We start from the raw sequence: 18078 nt of genomic DNA, 5'->3' as shown, positions 1-18078 counted from the left end.
GGAGGACTGCTTACACCGCATTAGACTTTCCCCCGATCTTAGGGACCTCGTAAGAACCAGAAACGCGGCAATCCGGGCCTACGATCGATATCCCACGGATTCAAACCGGACTCGGATGGCTGTGTCTATGGGTTAATTTACTCGAGCCCTTCGTCGCAAGCGACGAGTTCGACGAGAATGGTGACCGGTGCTTGAGGTACCTAAAAGCACCGTTAGTGGATCGGGAGGATCCGAAATGATGTGTTTGGGGCGACGTCGACTTCTTTCCATTCTTTCTGCGGGATCGGGAATGTAGTTACTGGCGGCCACGATAAGAGGGTTCTCGTGTCGTGCCGCTTTATCGAAGTGGCTGTGAGCTCGTTCACCCATCTAAGCAATAAAAAAAATAACTGCCTCAAAACAGTCGCACATTCGAAGGCTGTGACAACGGTCATACAGTTAAAACTGCGATATTGTCTCAGGGTTGGTAATGGAATTCACAATGCGATTAGTATTTCCTCCTGTTCAGTTACAATTCAGCTATTAAGAGTTTGTGGGTTTTGTTTGTAAAGTCCTAACGTCCTTTTGGTTCTATAGGAAGGAAATCGAGCATTTAGACTAAAACGGTTGGGATAACTTGATTATTGAAGCACTATTGAGTCCACAATAATAATAATAATCATACACATCACACAGATGAGATTCCTCAGCCTGGAGCTCTACACTGGTATCTAGGGTCGGAGACACACGGCCTTCTATATAACAATATTTTAAAATTATAAAACTGTTTTATAAAAAGCTTTTTTATTCATAACATTTCAAAAATATACCTTAAATAATAATAATGATTGATTTATGAATCCAGCTCGCCTCATCATGTTTCAATGGACCGTGGCGTCTGATTTCCAATGTCGGTATGACCGTTACAACAATTTGGACCTTCTTTTTCTCGAGGAAATTCACTGTCCGAAATGATTATTATTTTATCTCTTGATTATTTACAGCACATTTGGTTAAGGAATAATAAGGAACAACATACATACTCTGGATCAATCATAATGAATATAAGCCCAAACTTTTAAGAAATTATTTATTTGTTATATTCTATACGAAAATAATCATTTCAGTGTTTTATTTGGTTTCCAGCTCTGGCCGAGCGCGAGGGCCGCGTGGCCCTCCGTGCAACCTTTGGAATGTGAAAATGAAAATTTCGAGCTCAACCCACAAAATACCACAAGTTTGTACTAAGTTTAAATGCCAGTGTGGTCTCTAAATATGGCCATTGCATCAGTAATAACCAACAATGTTGCATCGTTATAATTTAATTATGTATTTATAAATATTACTACACAATCTATTAGTCACATAATATACAAGATTTGTTTGAACCCAGAGCTCGTAAAGTCGAATGCATTGTCCGCTTGTCAGCACTAAGTTCGTATACCGCCGTGTCAGCGCGAGCGTCACGCGCGACATCAATCTATTACTATTTCGGGGCACTGTCTCTTCGGCGAGGTTTCGTCGTCGACTGGCTCTTTCCTTTTCAGGGGTTTGGTTTCGTTGTCGTCCCTCATGCCGTCGACGTTGGACTGGTACTCGGGCGCGCCGGGCCCCGCCGCCAGCCGGTCGCCGCAGTCGTCCGCGTCGGCGTCGAGGCGCGCGGCGGCCGACTGCGAGGGCGCGATGTGTCCGCGCGCGCCGCCCGCCGGCTTCTTGCTCGTTTGCACTCGAGCTTTTATAGCTCTCGTCAACTGAACTATGTCGGCCGGGGAACCCTGCAAATTTAATACATAGCATTCATTTTTATTATTTTTTATTATTGCTTAGATGGGTGGACGAGCCACAGCCCACCTGGTGTTAAGTGGTTACTGGAGCCCATAGACATCTACAACGTAAATGCGCCACCCACTTTGAGATATACGTTCTAAGGTCTCAAGTATAGTCATTTCGCCTGCTCTGACGTCTTTTTGATTAAATGAAAACGACTCTTCACTTGCTTTAGATCTTTTTGCGATTACGCTTACGGATAAATTAGGTCTCAGAGTAAGCATCGCGCACTTTCTGTTTTGTCTTTTAGCGGTGTCATGCCAGTACTAAGCACATTTGCATTTTCTTTTATTTGCATGGATGATTCTTCGCAAATAATACGTCTTTTAAGGATGATAGCTTTTGCCCGCGATTCCGTCCGCGTGGAATAGTTACTTTGGCATAACGCTAAATTTTACTCCCACTTCACTTACGTAGAAAATGAAATAGAATGTTAAGGAGCTATTTAAACCCCGATTTTGAAACATTCTTTATTGGTGCTCCACTTATATTGGTCTTACCGTAACTGAAAGATTTTTCAAATCGGACCAGTAGTTCCTGAGATTAGCGCGTTCAAACAAACAAACTCTTCAGCTTTATAATATTAGTATGGATAAAAATGAATTGCTGTTCGTTAGTCTCGCTAAAACTGGAGAACGGCTGGACCGATTTGGCCGGCGAGAAGGTTCAGAAGGTAGATAAATATGAAAATGCTCGGAATTAAATAAAAATAACAATTTTGTTTTCCTTTGATGTGTCTCCCGTCGGACGGATCCCTTTTGTTTGTTTTAAGTTTATTTTATACCAAAGTTTAGGTCTTTTATTTAAAGATTGAGGCACTACGAAGTCTGCCGGGTCAGCTAGTATTAGTATAGAAGACACATTCATCTTTTATAAACTACATAAAAGTACATTAAGGAGTGATCACCATAATTAGGAACAGTTTGATCTGCTGTTGTGCGTCGAGCGCGGTGATGCGCAGCGACTTGGGTCCGGCCTGGTCGGCCAGCATGTCGGGCCACAGCTTGGTGTTGAGCACGACCCGCAGCGAGCCCGCCACGCGCACCACGAGCCGCGCGCCCCCGCCCCCCGCCGCCCCCGCCCCGCCGCCGCCGCACTCGTTGAGCCGCAGCACGCCGCGCCCGCGCTCCCGCCAGCTGCCCGCCTCCCACGCGAACAACCGACATGAGATCTGATAATGTACAACAACCTTTAGAATTCGTTCTTAGTGGACCATACACTACAACTAAAATGTTAATAAAGTAAAACCTTAACTGGTGGTAGGACCTCTTGCGAGTCCGCGCGGGTAGGTAACACCGTCTGGCCTATTTCTGCCGTGAAGCAGTAATGCGTTTCGGTTTGAAGGGTGGGACAGTAACTATACTGAGAGCTTAGAACTTATATCTCAAGGTAGGTGGCGCATTTACGTTGTAAATGTCTATGGGCTCCAGTAACCACTTAACACCAGGTCGGCTATGAGCTCATTCAGCCACCTAAGCAATAAATAAATAAAAAACCTTAACTGATTTAAGGTAAGGTTTAATGGTAGGTAGCGGCTTGGCTCTCCCCCTGGCATTGCTGAAGACCATGGGCGACGGTAACCACTCACCATCAGGTGGGCCGTATGCTCGTCTGCCTACAAGGACAATAAAAAAAAAATGATTAACAGGTCTTTTTATTTTTATGTCTTAGTAAAATTTGGATTATTTCAAGTCACGCTTCATCTTGCAATACATTCTCTAAGCATTGTTTATAAAACATTTCAATGATAATACAGGGTGTTAAGGATCTCTAAATCCCCCTCCAAACAAATTTTTATTCTCGCCCACCACTGAGCTTCACTTCATCGAGCGATCGCGAACGCATATACATCTTTAACAATTACATTATCTACTACACTCATATTGCACTTCATGATTATTTGTTCTTCAGTTTTCATCTTTTAATAAGCCTGTAAATAAGAGCCAAATCGTTTCATTGAAGAGAACAACAAGACATCCAGCACGGAACACAGGGTATTCAATATGTACAAGACTGTGTACTAATGCATCCATAAATAAATACAATAAATAAGTAGTTTTAAAAACCTGTAAAACATTTGTTTCGTCCTCTTCCCCAGTGATTGTACAGTTTGTAGTAGGTGGTAGAGGTCGTGCATGTGATCTTTCGTATTCTGCAGCAGCTGCTACTAAGGCATCACGATTACTTGTTTCAGCCCTACTAGACTCAGATTCCTGAAAAATACATTTCTAAATGTATTACATAATATCTTTATCTTAAAATCTTTACTTTGCGATACTAATAGTAACCCATTAGCTACTATTCATAAATTTTATGTGTTTTTCTAAACAATCAAATATTATATTTTAACAAATAAAATAAAACTTTACTAAACTGGCATTCCGTCATCTATTCATGATAGCTGTAGTCAAAAAGTAAAGAATATGTTTTGACAGTTCCAATGTTGCAGCTATCTGAGGCATTTTTTTAAATAAAAGAATCAATGACTTAAGCTACAGTCCAGATAATTATGTACCAAAGTTGTCTTCACAAATATTTATAACAATAAAGGAACAATGTTCAGTTAAAATAAATATGTACAATTTATGAATCATTATTATTTGTCTATATAGAGTGCTCCAATACTTTGGTCATATAGCAAGAAAACCCTCTGACAACCTGGAGAGACTCATAGTGACAGGTAAAGTGGATGGAAGACGATCCAGAGGTCGTAGCCGAAAAAGATGGAATGACCAAGTGTCTGAGTATCTGGACATAAGACTAAGCCACGCACTTCACTGTGCCACTGACCGACATAAGTGGCTAAAAATTACAAAAAAAGGTCACAGGTGGCGCATCATGATGCTCAGGAATGAGCGATAGACTGAAGGAGGAGGAGGATCATGACTAAATTTACCTATACTGAGACCTTAGAACTCATAACTCAAGGTGAGTGGCGACACTTACGTTGTAGATGTCTATGAGCTCCAGTAGCCGCTTTACACCAGGTAGTGGCTGTGAGCTCGTCCACCCATTAATGCAGTAAAAAAAAAATGCATGCATCATGATTAAAAGTAACAATACCACTGCCCTTGTTGTTCTACATTGTTACAGTTATGCATCAAATTGAAGAGTATGATAACCAACAACAACATGGATATATTTTTCTGTTACTTCATAATGTCTAAGGGCTGTTAACTGCTCTTGCTAGGCCTGATGCCAATAAAATCAAACTACTTTCTAAGATCAAAATCACAAAACTCCATTATACTCTATTCACAAATGAAAAGGAACCACACCTGATTATTTTCTTTAACTGAAGCTGCAGCATTTGTGAAAAGTAATTCACTTGTCCCATTTGAAGAGCTATGTTCTGTCGCGGAGGTTTCACCATTATTCCCATTTTCTTTAATAACTACCCTTTCACTAAGATTTTGACCAAACACAAAACTAGGTGCGGCTGGACTGTTGGTTGCTTGTGTGGTTGCTGGCACCACATTTACATTGCGAGAAGCCACATTTGCTCCACCTAAAGGCACAAACTGTGGCACCTCTATATTCTCTTTGGATTCATTGAGTCTGTTTTCAGAAGCTTCTTTGTCTTTCTCCTTTCCTGATTCTTCAATTGGGTTTGGTTTAAGGAATAGATTAGTTGTCGCTTTCAACTGTGGAGGGCGTAGCACTGAACCTAAGAAAATATTGGCATCAAAACAAAAACAAAATTTGGTTGAAATGGCTCTAGCCATGTTTGATTTTAATTTGAATTTATTATTAAGTTGGGTATACATTTTTTTAAGGTAAGTGTAAGTTAGTTATAGGTTAGTTTAAAATTAATAAATACAAGTAATAAACAGACAACAGGAAAACTAACGAGAGTTAAAAATTATTAAGTTAAACATTGTCTACTCATCTATAAAAAAATTAACAAGAAATTATGTCCGAAAGAAATGCCCAACAAAATAATAATTAATTGCAGCCAGTCCAAAATATTACAAGTGTCCATTTTTTATATAAATCTTACCAAAAGGATTATTTGTTTTATTTGAAGTGGAACTAAAACTAGGTGATCCAAATCCTCCTAATCGAGGCTTGGCCAATACCATTCTGGTTTGTGATGTTCCATTGCACATATCTCCTGGGGTTTTTTCTAAAAAAATTAAGATCTTATAATACCATTGTATTGAATATGAAAATGAGGCAAAAACTTGAGAAGTTCTAGAATATTTGGAGAATTAACTAAATGTTGACATATAATCTAATTTTCTCTCTAGACTACAACTATCCTTACTATAGTTTGCATATATACACAATTAAAGTTTACTTAAGCAAGTGTGAATGATTTAAAGATTGAATAATTTTGATGGCTTTGTCGAAATCAATAAATAGTTGAAAAAAACTAGTTTCAAAACAACCACAACTTGACTTTAAGATTGTGAATGGCCAACACAGTGATCATGTACCTAAATCTCTTCCAGTTTACATTGTTTGTTTTAACATTATTGCATCTTACTAGATCAGAAATATAGGGTTATTTATTTATTAACGTATTCTAGTTTATTAAACCACTACTATTTTAGTAAAAGGGAATCAAGTTCACATCATAAAGTAGTGCAAAACTTGTTGACGATGTTAGATAGCGTATTTGAACATGTGAAAAAGAGAAGATCAATATTTCATTGTTCACAAAGCGTTGTTCAAATCTTACAGTGTATAAAGAAGGGTCTTTACTGCGAGAAATGACAAGTGTTCGCCGTCGGCACTATGTAATAAATATTACGTTGGCGATGAAGCATGAGGGCTTACTAGAGCATCCTGATATGGTAACTAGAATACGGTAAGTCATTGAATTTTATTAGAACTAATATGGGCTGTATGAATTTTAATAAAGTTGTGCGTTGTATTTCTTTTCAATTGTGTCACTATTCACAAAGTAAAATTTAATTTTGTACCTTGCTTTGCGTCTTCCATTGTCGATTTTTTCATTTTTTTTCTCACTTTATGAGTTGCTAGTTACCAAAACGCAGAACTGTTTTTATTTTTTTAAACTGCTCTTTGCACAGATTAGTGCGGCCATTTATATTTTTGATAATTAATCGGCAAAGGCAGTTGATAACATAATTGTTGCCCAAGTCATACTTAATACATCTAATATTTAGGAACCCGAGTGCAACTGCCCACCAGTTTCAATATTTTCACAGATAGGGCAGTTCTCCATCGACTTAAAATACGTTAATTGACTACTCAGACCGTAAAATTAGCAGTTTCAGTATCACCGGTGTTCGAATCCCGCAGTAGGCGGGTACCAATTTTTCTAATGAAATACGTACTCAACAAATGTTCACGATTGACTACCACGGTGAAGGAATAACATTGTGTAATAAAAATCAAACCCACAAAATTATAATTTGCGTAATTACTGGTTGTAGGACCTCTTGTGAGTCCGCGCGGGTAGGTACAACCACCGTGCCTATTTCTGCCGTGAAGCAGTAATGCGTTTCGGTTTGAAGGGTAAGGCAGCCGTTGTAACTATACTGAGACCTTAGAACTTATATCTCAAGGTGGGTGGCGCATTTACGTTGTAGATGTCTATGGGTTCCAGTAACTACTTAACACCAGGTGGGCTGTGAGTTCGTCCACTCACTAAGCAATAAAAAAAACAACGTTAGTTAAAAATACAACACATACTCTTTATTAATATATAATAGGTCTGATAGAGTCACGGGTGAGAATCAACTATGGCAGACAAATTAGAGTTAAGAATGCATAACATAGTGATATTAACAAGAGCGAGTATAAGTAAACATACTATGTTTTACTGCAATTTTCAGACATGATATTTTCTGTAAATCCGACGCTTAAAATCAAAAAGCACAACCAAACCTTTGTTGTGTTGTTGTGGCAGCTTATTAATCGTTTAGCATTTTTGAAAGAACTCAAGGTTGGCATTGTGAAACTAAACGCAATGGTAATAGGTTCTTCAAATAGATAACTGGACTCTTAGAATCTCCACTATTTTACCAGGAGGCTATTTCACTTCAACGCGTCTAACATGCGATTTTGTCTCGTTTCACCTGTTTTAAATCCATATCAATTCATAATTAATATATTCTTTCCAAATTTGATTTAATTTGTACATTTTTATTACAACTTAAAATGGCTTCGACCTTTTTTGCAAAAGTTAGGTGTCTGCGCTTACTTCCCTTTGTTTGTCCAATCAGCGATTCAAATTTCAAACAAACGACACTGTCATTATTTGTGTACCTACTATCAGCAGTTGCCTCTGGAATCGAAATTTTGTTTGTGAAAACCTACCACATTTTACATTTGTCATTTAAACAAAAGCCATTAATTTATGTAGTTACCAACGTAAAATATTATTATTACGTTCCAATAAAAATAACTTACGTATAGTGTTATCAGATCACGTATTATTTAAAATTACAACACACTAATCATACAAATGTGTTTTAGTAAAATTAATAGTTTTATGAGAGTTGAAGTTTACAAACTTCGATTTCTATGTAGATAATTGGTTGTTTCTTTCGGAAACGAAAATACATTGGGCCTGCATAAAGGCGACTTCAAATAGTAAATAAAGGTAAATCTTTTTTTGTTTTTAAATATTTGAAATGAAAATCACATTTGATTTTGTTTCATCACGTTTAATTTTCAGTGTAGATAAAACATATAGTACGTTAAAGACTAAAATATAAAAAGAAGTTTCTTGCCCAGCATGATTTCCAACCTAAAAACTATGATAATAAAATTACACAAATGAAAGTAAATAGCAACTTTGTAAGTTTTTTTTAATAAATTTTGGACTATATTTTAGTATGGTATTAATAAAACAAACCTTATAAAATTTGTTTCATTTCTGTTTACAATTTCCTAATGAAATAAATGGAAGAAAAAACTTAAATAGGAAAAATTCAAATAATATTAAAACCAACTTACAGTGGGATAGGTGTCAATTTAGTTAGTTTGAATTTCAATAAATAAATAAAAAATTATTAGTCTATTCAAATAACTTTTGCTTATTTTTAATACGCAACACTCTTCAAAGCCAGCTTGTTTTGCAAAACGCATTCCTTTTTTACCTATTAAAACATTTTACAGTGACTACGTAATTCTAAATATGATAATCTTAAAATATAGATACCATATAACATACAAAGCATATATGAGTGCTGTGAAGAGAAATTTAATCTAAAAAAATTAATGTGTAACTTAGGTATAAATTTAAACATAACAAAGTTATGTGAAATTAAAATTGGACCATGGTAAAATACTGAAGCTTATTTATACAATTATTAGTCTAAGAATGCACCAGCCTGTCAGAAAAATGACATTAACATTTATAATCTTAAAGCACAAAAAGTAAAGAGTAATATGTAATTAGTCTCAAACACTTCAGTGCCTATATGGATATTAAATTCATTTAGCATGGTATTTTCTTCATTATTTGCAAGTAATATGTTGCTGTAATGTAAACATTTTGAATATAAAGTTTTCATTCAGATTACGAAAACATACATACATCTGGAAGATTTTGGATATAAAAATTATTCTGAAAATGTATAAATATTTTAAGGGGTGAAGGCCATTTGGTTTAAGCAAAAGTTTGCAAATGCACAGTAGAGCCATTCAAAGGTTAAAATTTTATAACAAAAAAACTTCTTCAGCTATTTGAATGGGGTAAACTTGATTGATGTTCAGTTAAAAACATTGAATTGTTGATGTTAATACTAAATAAAAGAGACCGAGAATATAAAGTGAGACAGTATCCACTATGTGGTATCTATGGGTTCTGCTAGAGACTGAGATAACTGCTAGAGAAAAGGTGGACTATGAGTTGTTTGTTTTGTCGCCTATTATAGAAATATTACATTGTTGTGTAGACTTAATGGCTCGCAATCTACATTCTTCTTATCAAAACATTTAACAACAAACTGTTTCCATATTAGGATTTATTTTTAATTTAATTAATTAAAGATTAATTTAATTAACTAAACCATGACAGACATTTTTTACAAAACAGCAACATCAATTTTTTTTAATGTTTGTAATTTAGTGATCTCAAGAACATTTAGAATTTAAATAAAACTTTTTGATGAAATTGATGGAATATTTCTATTAGACGCGGCCTGGCAGCGACATTGTCTACTCAGCTGCAACCGCACGTGGTTGGTTTTTGAACGATTCGTAAGCGTTTCAGTCGCAGCCAAATTTTAAAAGGTTTTTATAAAGAAATGCCACTCACCTCGGCGAGACCTTGGCATTAAAAACTATTCACTAGTACTAACCGACACGTGCTTTATTCATATTCCTTCGTTCACGAAAAACGTTATATTAGAAACTTCGGAAATTATTAAATCGGAAAAATAATGCCATAATTAAAGTAGTTTAGTTCATATAAATACCATAAATGGCATGCTAAAAAGGTTGATACGAAAAAAAAGTGTATTCTCCGAATTTGATGCGTGCATCGCGTAGAGTCTAGCGTACTAACCGCGGCTCAAATTTGAAATGCGAGTAAGCGTACCGTCGTGCATACGTCAGATGGTACTGGGTACTTGTGATTCGGTGTGATAACACTGACGTCGCTCGATAAGATCCACGAGACGAATATGTCGAAGTCGAATCAGCTAAGCGTCGACACTCGACAGTCGGTGAGATATATCTACCCGTAGTCGACTGCGTTAGTTGTTCTAGATAAACAAATGGAATACTGTGATATGTAGTGTATAAAGTAAATAAAATTGTGATCTAGTGAAGCGCTTATAAATTACAGTGATGAAGGTTGATGCCGTTACGATTTGTACTGGCCGATGTGGGAATTGCAGTATTAAAAATGGTACGAGAAGTAAATAAATTGCAAGCAACAAAGCGGTTGTGTTTTATATCTTTATCGATCTCCAATCTAGCCAATTGTAAGATTTAATAACCTCTGACGCTCTTCAATTGATACTCTGCTCATGTACAATTGTGAAGTGAAACAGACAGAATATATAATCTTTCAATTGCAGAAAAAGCTATAAACTTGATGTTTATTTTTGTTGAAAAATCCCTAATGAAACAAAAGTTTAAACGTAGAATTAGTAAAAGTAAAATTAAACATGAAATAATTTTGTTATCTTTGTTTGAGACGAACTAAGTGTTAGTTTTACCATTATTTTGTGAAGCCTTAAATCTCAGCCTATTTTGTGTTTTTAAATCAAAATGTAAATAGCTACATCGGTACTTAAAAAATATGTCATTCTTAAACTAAAAAGTAATAATCGTAAGATGATCACCATCATCATCATAGTCGGTTGTTCTTTGCAGAGCAGTCATGGAATCATCATGTGGAATTCGTGTTTATTGAAGCCTTAACAGATGTTCTCCATAGTTCTATAGTTCCATAGTAAGACAGATGGTACGGTTCACGTCTTCAATACTAATTACACGCAATTTTTTTTGTTCATTTTACTAACAACCCCAATTTTAAAATGTACTCAAGTGGTAAATTACAACAGATCACTCTACCGAAACATCACAAATAAAACATAAACAGCAAAACTTTTAGTAATAATGAATTTGTGACTACCAAAATGGGGTTAACGCGACATCATATAGGCAACAGTTTAAAGAAAGGTACCATTTGATAATTTTTGATTTACTGGAGCTGCTAGGATTACTAAGACGATATTAAATTGTTGTAAATTGTAATGTATCCATTTTTAACATTATCCATCGAATTTACATACATTGCATGTAATAATAACCCACTGAGTTTCTAGTAGGATCTTCTCAATGATTCGCGATTCCGATCCGGTGGTAATTCTGCGAAGCACTGTTCTTGCTAGAGCCAGTGTTAGCACACTTGCTGAACTTGAACCCAGTGAACTCACCAACTACCTACATAGTGTTGCTGGAACATTCCCTTAGGCTACCAACATTTTTATAAAGTACTTATTTGTTTATAATAAGGCATGGCGACAGTATTTTTGTTGTCTTTTTTTTTTGAAAAAAAGACTTATTGGTCGAATGTTTCAAGGTGGCATCTGATTATGATGTCAACGGACTTGACGCTTATCAAAAATTCCTTGGAAACAGCGGCTAATTTACGTCAAACGAAAATGCATCGTAATGCTGTAAATAAACGGTTTTATTGTCGCAGGTACAAAAATGGAAACTGACGAAGACTCGCGACGGACCAACTTGCTGGACGACCTGCCTCCGATTAGTTGTGACAGCAACTTCGAGGATTTCGCCGGGAGCGGGTCCAACGAGATCGGCGATATGACATTCTGCATGGGAAATTACATCAGTGAGTTCATGAAGGTAAGTTATAAACATTTTCTGAACTGTAAACCAAAAGGAGATAGTATATGGCGGTAGCCATCATACAACACAAGATATCTGACAAATGCCTGAATCTCGTTTACGACATTTTCAAGATAAGCTTGCATAAATGAGGCCGTCAGCGCAAAAGTGGCCTAAGCTTACTATAGTTAGTATGGAGGCAACTAGGTTTGAACTTTCATGAATTTAAATTTGAGTAGGCAAAAAAACAATACGCTTAAAAATGATGTTTACAAATCTATCTGTTACCTATGAGTACGGATAGGCCCGTTTTGCAGCAAAATTTATTAAATTTTAAATAAATTCCAATATACATATAAGCTTGATTATAAAAAATTGTGGGTTAGGCCACTTTTGCGCTGACAGCCTCAAATACAAGTTCCGAACTACAACATTCAGACCGTCGCCGTCGGTCTACCGGGCGATCTTACCCGCTTGGTGCAAATCTTTCCTTTCGTCGTTATACCCACAACTAGCGGCGCAAGCAACCGGTTCGACGAGAACGATGACCGGTGCTTGAGGTACATAAAAGCACCGTTAGTGGATCGGGATGATCCGAAAATGACATGTTTGGAGCGACGTCGACTGCTTTCCATTCTTTCCGCAGGATCGAGAATGAGTTTTTTTTTTTCCTACCTAAGCTGATAGCCTTGAGAGGCTATTTCAGCGGAACCTTAACTAGTAGGTGAGCTCACGGGGCTCAAACCTGATGACGTTGCTAACACGAACCCTAGCAAAAGCCGTGCTTCGCAGAATCTACCACCGGATCGGAAACGCGACCCACAGAGTAGATCCGGCGAGAAACTCAGTGGGCCGTGTCTGAGGGTCGGGAATGAGAATATTGTAGTTCGGAACTTGTATTTATGCAAGCTTATCTTGAAAATGTCGTAAGCGAGATTCAGGCATTTGTCAAATATCTTGTGTTGTATGATGGCCACAAGTAAAATGTTCAATTTTCTATTTACGAGAATAGTATGTACGATATCTATATTTTTATAGGTGTATCTGGTTGAGTGTTTTGGTAGGCAGCGGCTTGGCCCTGGCATTGCTGATGTCCATGGGCGATTTTTTATTTTATTTTTATTGCATAGATGGTTGGACGAGCTCACAGCCCACCTGGTGTTAAGTGGTTAAGCGGAGTCCATAGACATATACAACGTAAAAGCCGCTACCTACCTTGAGATATGAGTTCAAGGTCTCAGTATAGCTACAACGGCTGCCTCACCCTTCAAACAAAAACGCATTACTACTTCACGGCAGAAATAGGCAGGATGGTGGTACTTACCCGTACGGACTCACAAATGTTCTACCACCAACAGGTGGTAACCACTCACCAAGAGATGGGCCATATGCTCGTCTGCCTACGAGGGCAATAAACAAAAAAAGTACTCTACGACCCTCGCTTCTACGGTGCATCACAGGATTTATAACTGATAATTTTCCACTGTTTAGTGTTTAATGCGATTTATCTAATTTCTATCACGCTTTTATTAGCTTGATGTGTATGTGTACGTTCTTTTGTATGTAACGGAATCTTTCAACGTCATTTTCACCGTCGTCAACACGTCTGATTAATAAAAAAAATTTGTACACGCATCAAGAACCGATAACAATACAATTATTTTATGACTTCGTGCCAATATCCTGACGAGTGGCAATAGGATGAAATCAGGAACGTTAGCTCGGTTGGCCATTTAAGCGTGTTTTTTTTTTAATTACATAATTTTATTAAAGATTAAATCGCTCTAAAAACCCAATTAAATCTGTCATGTCACGCTACCTTATCATCATTGCGGTATTTTAAAAAAATAGCATGAATGTAGGTATAGTAAGCGGCACGTAAGTTGGCAAGGTTTTGGTGTAGTGGGGGTAATGTCGCGCACAGTGCACATTGCAACAAAAAAATGGTCACTTTTATTGCCCGCATTTAATTTAATTTTTTTATTTGCCATAATTTATTTTGAAGCCTGTGTGTTTAGAAGAAAGTTAAAGAAAAGAGAGGAATTCGTGAGGTGTATTAGGTGTTATAAATAAAATACAATTAAAAGTTAAGAAGTTTATTATAAAAAAATTTATACTTAATATTAAAAATTATGTGTCGCCGTCGTCACTATCATTTTCTCATAATGCTACCTCTTGTATTAAATTTATGGTAGCACCTGAGCTGGTGGAAGGAGTTGGCTCCTCATCGTCGACATAACGAAGAGTCGCTGTCGTCACTGACGTAAATAATAAAACGCTCAGTGACTGAATCGACTATATGGTCATTGGTATTTGGTCCTGGCATTGCAAACAAACTTAAAACAATAACACTCGTAACAAAAACTAAATTTAAAACAATAATAACAACTTGTTACAAAAACTCAATATAAACAAAGGGTTCCTACAACTTAGTAGGCGCATGTGTAACCGGGAGCGAACGGAACGTGAACGCGGTGCGGGAGGGCTGGGTTGACTGACTCACCAATCGCGCGCTCGGAATGGTGCTAGGTACGTCTTTCCCCGCGTCCCGCTTGACAACCAAAGAGACCTAAAAAACGACTTCTGCGCATCTAGCGACTCTTGCCAAGTTACGTGCCGGGGACTATACTCTTACTCAATAATAGCCGTATAATAAATATATTGTGTAGTATGGTTAACACACTCATTATTTTCATCCTATTGTTCGCCCCGTCAAGATTTAAATTAACATTTGATTTAATTATAGTTTTGTTATTAACTTTTTTTTTAAAGTGTGGCTAAACACTTTCCACAGTTATTTTATTGATAAGAATAAATGTCATCAATAGAGAGCTACTAAAAAAAAGAAGAAATATGGTTGACGAACAGAAGAGTGACTTGTTCATTGAACAGTTTGTCGTCGACATAGAGTAGACGGGCCACATTAGCCGCCGAGAATATTTCTCTTTTATCCATATAATTACATATACTTATTTATACAATATTAATGAACATATGTATAAACATAAATCGTATCGTAATCTCTCAAATCTTAAACTGGAACATGACTGAATTCTAATTGTGTGGAAAAAAACGTTTTCATTTAACTCTACTTAAGTGCCATCTATCGTGCGTTAGCGGTACTAAAAACAACCCCGGAATACCAATAATAACTGTACTAAGTTACATCACGATCGAACACAACCGAATGAATGCATTGCAAATGCTGTTTGGGAGACAAACATTCATTTATATTTATAGCTCACTCAATAATGTTTACAAAAACACACAAAAGTGATATTTAAATTATAATGTCATTAAAACATATTTTTAAATTGTGCCTCTCGAGAACTGACGACGTTATAATAAATTCAACATATGAACAAATAATGTCCATATCATAACTCGGCTGAAATGTAGCCCGAAATGATACTAGCAAAACTCTTGTTTACTTGAAAAATATTTAATAGTAGTGCTTCGTGCTAGTAATTTTTTTTTATTGCCTTTGTAGGCAGACGAGCATACGACCCACCTGATGGTGAGTGGTTACCGTCGCCCATGGACTTCAGCAATGCCAGGGGCAGAGCCAAGCCGCTGCCTACCGCAAATAATGTCTAAAATATAACATTTTTGATAAACAAATTTTATTTAATTTCAAAACAGTTTATATCTCATAAATTGAATCTCGATACGAGTTTTTTTTAATAGATCTAGGTAATTAAACTGTTTTGAAATTATCTGTCTCGTTCCGACCTGCTCTGTATTAGCAAAATCTTAATTAACTTAGACAGTTCTTAGTCTGTAAGTAAATATTATAAATCTTAAATAAAAAACCTAATCTTTCCATTATTCGAAATATTTCAATACTCCAAAATCAGATTCCTGTATTCATAGACAGTATTTGATACCTATAATTACAAATTGGATACATTGCGACGCGTGATCCGACTGTTATTGAATTGTGACGTAGGGTGAAACAGCAAGCATCAAGTTGTTTCGATAAAATTAGGTTGACGTAATTACGTGATGTTTTAAATGCTCCTTTCCGTTTTGATGTTCCGCTCGTCTACCTACCTATATACGTAATATGAGTCGACTATTATCAAAGCCGGCAATGTGACTTTTGGACAAGTATTGGTAAATCAGAAAAACGAATTATTGACTTTGTATTCCATTGGCAGTCACATAACTCTTCTGAACGACATCTTAGGTAAATAACAGGTTAAGTATTAACCTTTATTTAATGCAGGTTTTGAACCGTATTCTTTGAAGGAGACGATTATATTCAAATCAATCTGTATTGACATATCAATAACATTTTTTTGTCCAAATGCACAGATTGCCACCTTTGATAATAGACGACTCATATATAAAATAATAAGTGTATATTCAAATCATGATTCGGTCTAATTATTATTATGTTTAAGTAAATTATTTTTACCAAAGCACTATACTTTTTAAGGAGGAAACTGGATTAGCAATCAATTATGGTTTAGTGTTCAATAAAAAACCTTAACAGACGTCTTGAGAAATATTTTAATGGGATAATGTGAAATGAAGGTCAAGTGAACACATTCAATAAATTAATTTCGAAACGCTGCGTCATGATGACTACTGAACAACTAAGACCATAGCTATAACTATTTATAATTCCATTTTATTTTTTTTATCAGAAAAAAAAAACGTGCCGTTAGGTATTAAATATCAATTTATGTTTTTATTTTGGAATCTTGACCATTAACTTATCCAGCTTATTAGCTTAAATTTTCTTAGACGAAACCGTTAGGATTATAAAAACTTATAGTTTAAGAACGCATTTCTGCATTAACATAGACCACTACTGGGAAATTATTTTATTATTCCATCCCTGAAGTGGGTCAGTCGTTAAAAAGTTGCAGTGAAAAATCTTATCAGGTTATATTCTCTTAAAATTTTGAATACACTAGCAATTAATATTTATCGCTTTATTTATTTTTTATTATAGATTGCGTTGAAACTGGTCCTATTAATTCTCTTCTTGTTGTTACTGTACTACGCACACGATTAGCACCAACAAAGGAGGCGTATTTTTATTTATTGCTTAGATCGGTTCAGGACATTACGGTGTTAAGTAGTTACTTTAGCCCAAAGGTATCAATAACGTAAAGTCCACCTTAAGTCGTGAGTTCTAAGTTTCAATTCTACAGCGCAAAGGCTGCCCTTGCCGTCAAACCCGTAAAACTTTGTGGCAGGAACATGTAGGGTGCTAGTACCTGCGTGTGCACAAGCCCTATCATCAGTACAATTTAATATTAAAATGATACTAGTGAGTTCCGCTGGGCCTATCACTGAATGTTCACTCGTTTGTTGCAAGTAATCGCGCGTCACTTGTATGTAGTACAACATACTGTGGCTATAAACATAGCGCAAGTGCTAACAATATCGCACCTCTAGATTTGAAGTAGCTTAACTATAAAATAAAAAAACCCTGTATGAATGACTTTTAAACATTCTATCTTCTCCAATTATCTATTCTATCTATTCCAAAATTCTTTATTTGAAATTAAAAATTAAATTTAAATTTTAGCCCAAACGGACCAAGTACACTTTCCGTCTCTTTTAAATCAATCAATTCAATCAATCTTTAAGGTTTAAAGTATTAAAATTGAAAGTAACGGAATATTACAATTGTTCAATCACATTTTTGGCGTTTACCAAAAAACAAGAATTATGAATTAAACCGCTTCAATTCTAAAGATACTAAGTTTGGTCGCAGCTACATATAACTCGCACTAAACGCTTTTACTGGTGGGAGGACGTCTTGTGAGCCGGCACGGGTAGGCACCACCAACCTGCCTATTTCTGCCGCGAAGCAGTAATGCGTTTTGATTTGAAGGATGGGGCAGACGTTGTACTGTAAAAACTGAGACCTTACAACTCATGTCTCAAGGTGGGTGGCGGCATTTACGTTTTAGATGTCTATGGGCTCCGGTAACCACCTAACATCAGGTGGGCCGTGAGCTCGTCCAC

The 18078-nt window shown here is 36.4% G+C and overlaps 3 protein-coding genes across 6 annotated transcripts in view; 2 read left to right on the top strand and 1 right to left on the bottom strand.

The window, feature by feature from the left end:
- The window catches only part of aux (cyclin-G-associated kinase), a 348262-nt gene that overhangs the window by 100899 nt on the left and 229285 nt on the right, over positions 1 to 18078 (top strand). The window contains exon 21 of the transcript XR_016324968.1: positions 13953 to 14141. The gene's annotated coding sequence lies outside the window, so the exon portion shown is untranslated. The remainder of the gene's footprint in view (positions 1 to 13952; positions 14142 to 18078) is intronic.
- Positions 1056 to 6889, bottom strand: RanBP3 (ran-binding protein 3). The gene is made up of 6 exons (XM_028178233.2): positions 6735 to 6889; positions 5807 to 5932; positions 5085 to 5473; positions 3873 to 4019; positions 2714 to 2977; positions 1056 to 1754 (listed from the first exon to the last, which is right to left on the bottom strand). Exons 1-6 carry the CDS (start codon positions 6766 to 6768, stop codon positions 1455 to 1457), a joined length of 1260 nt encoding a protein of 419 aa, XP_028034034.2. The 5' UTR covers positions 6769 to 6889; the 3' UTR covers positions 1056 to 1454.
- The window catches only part of Keap1 (kelch like ECH associated protein 1), a 33626-nt gene continuing 22069 nt past the window's right edge, over positions 6522 to 18078 (top strand). Inside the window, exons 1-3 of one of the 4 annotated variants that reach the window (XM_089736622.1) lie at positions 7999 to 8383; positions 8464 to 10639; positions 11945 to 12108. In XM_089736622.1, the coding sequence (XP_089592748.1) occupies positions 10579 to 10639; positions 11945 to 12108 (225 nt within the window). In that variant the 5' untranslated portion in view covers positions 7999 to 8383; positions 8464 to 10578. Of the gene's footprint in view, positions 6620 to 7821; positions 8384 to 8458; positions 10640 to 11944; positions 12109 to 18078 lie in introns of those variants that run through there. The other 3 variants (XM_089736621.1, XM_089736623.1, XM_028178212.2) reach the window with 3 other exon arrangements.

The sequence above is a fragment of the Bombyx mandarina genome, chromosome 22 (genome assembly GCF_030267445.1).
Source record: "Bombyx mandarina strain Sakado chromosome 22, ASM3026744v2".
Lineage (NCBI taxonomy): Eukaryota > Metazoa > Arthropoda > Insecta > Lepidoptera > Bombycidae > Bombyx > Bombyx mandarina.
The sequence above is the reverse complement of the archived record's forward strand: the minus strand, read 5'-3'. Positions and strand labels throughout refer to the sequence as shown.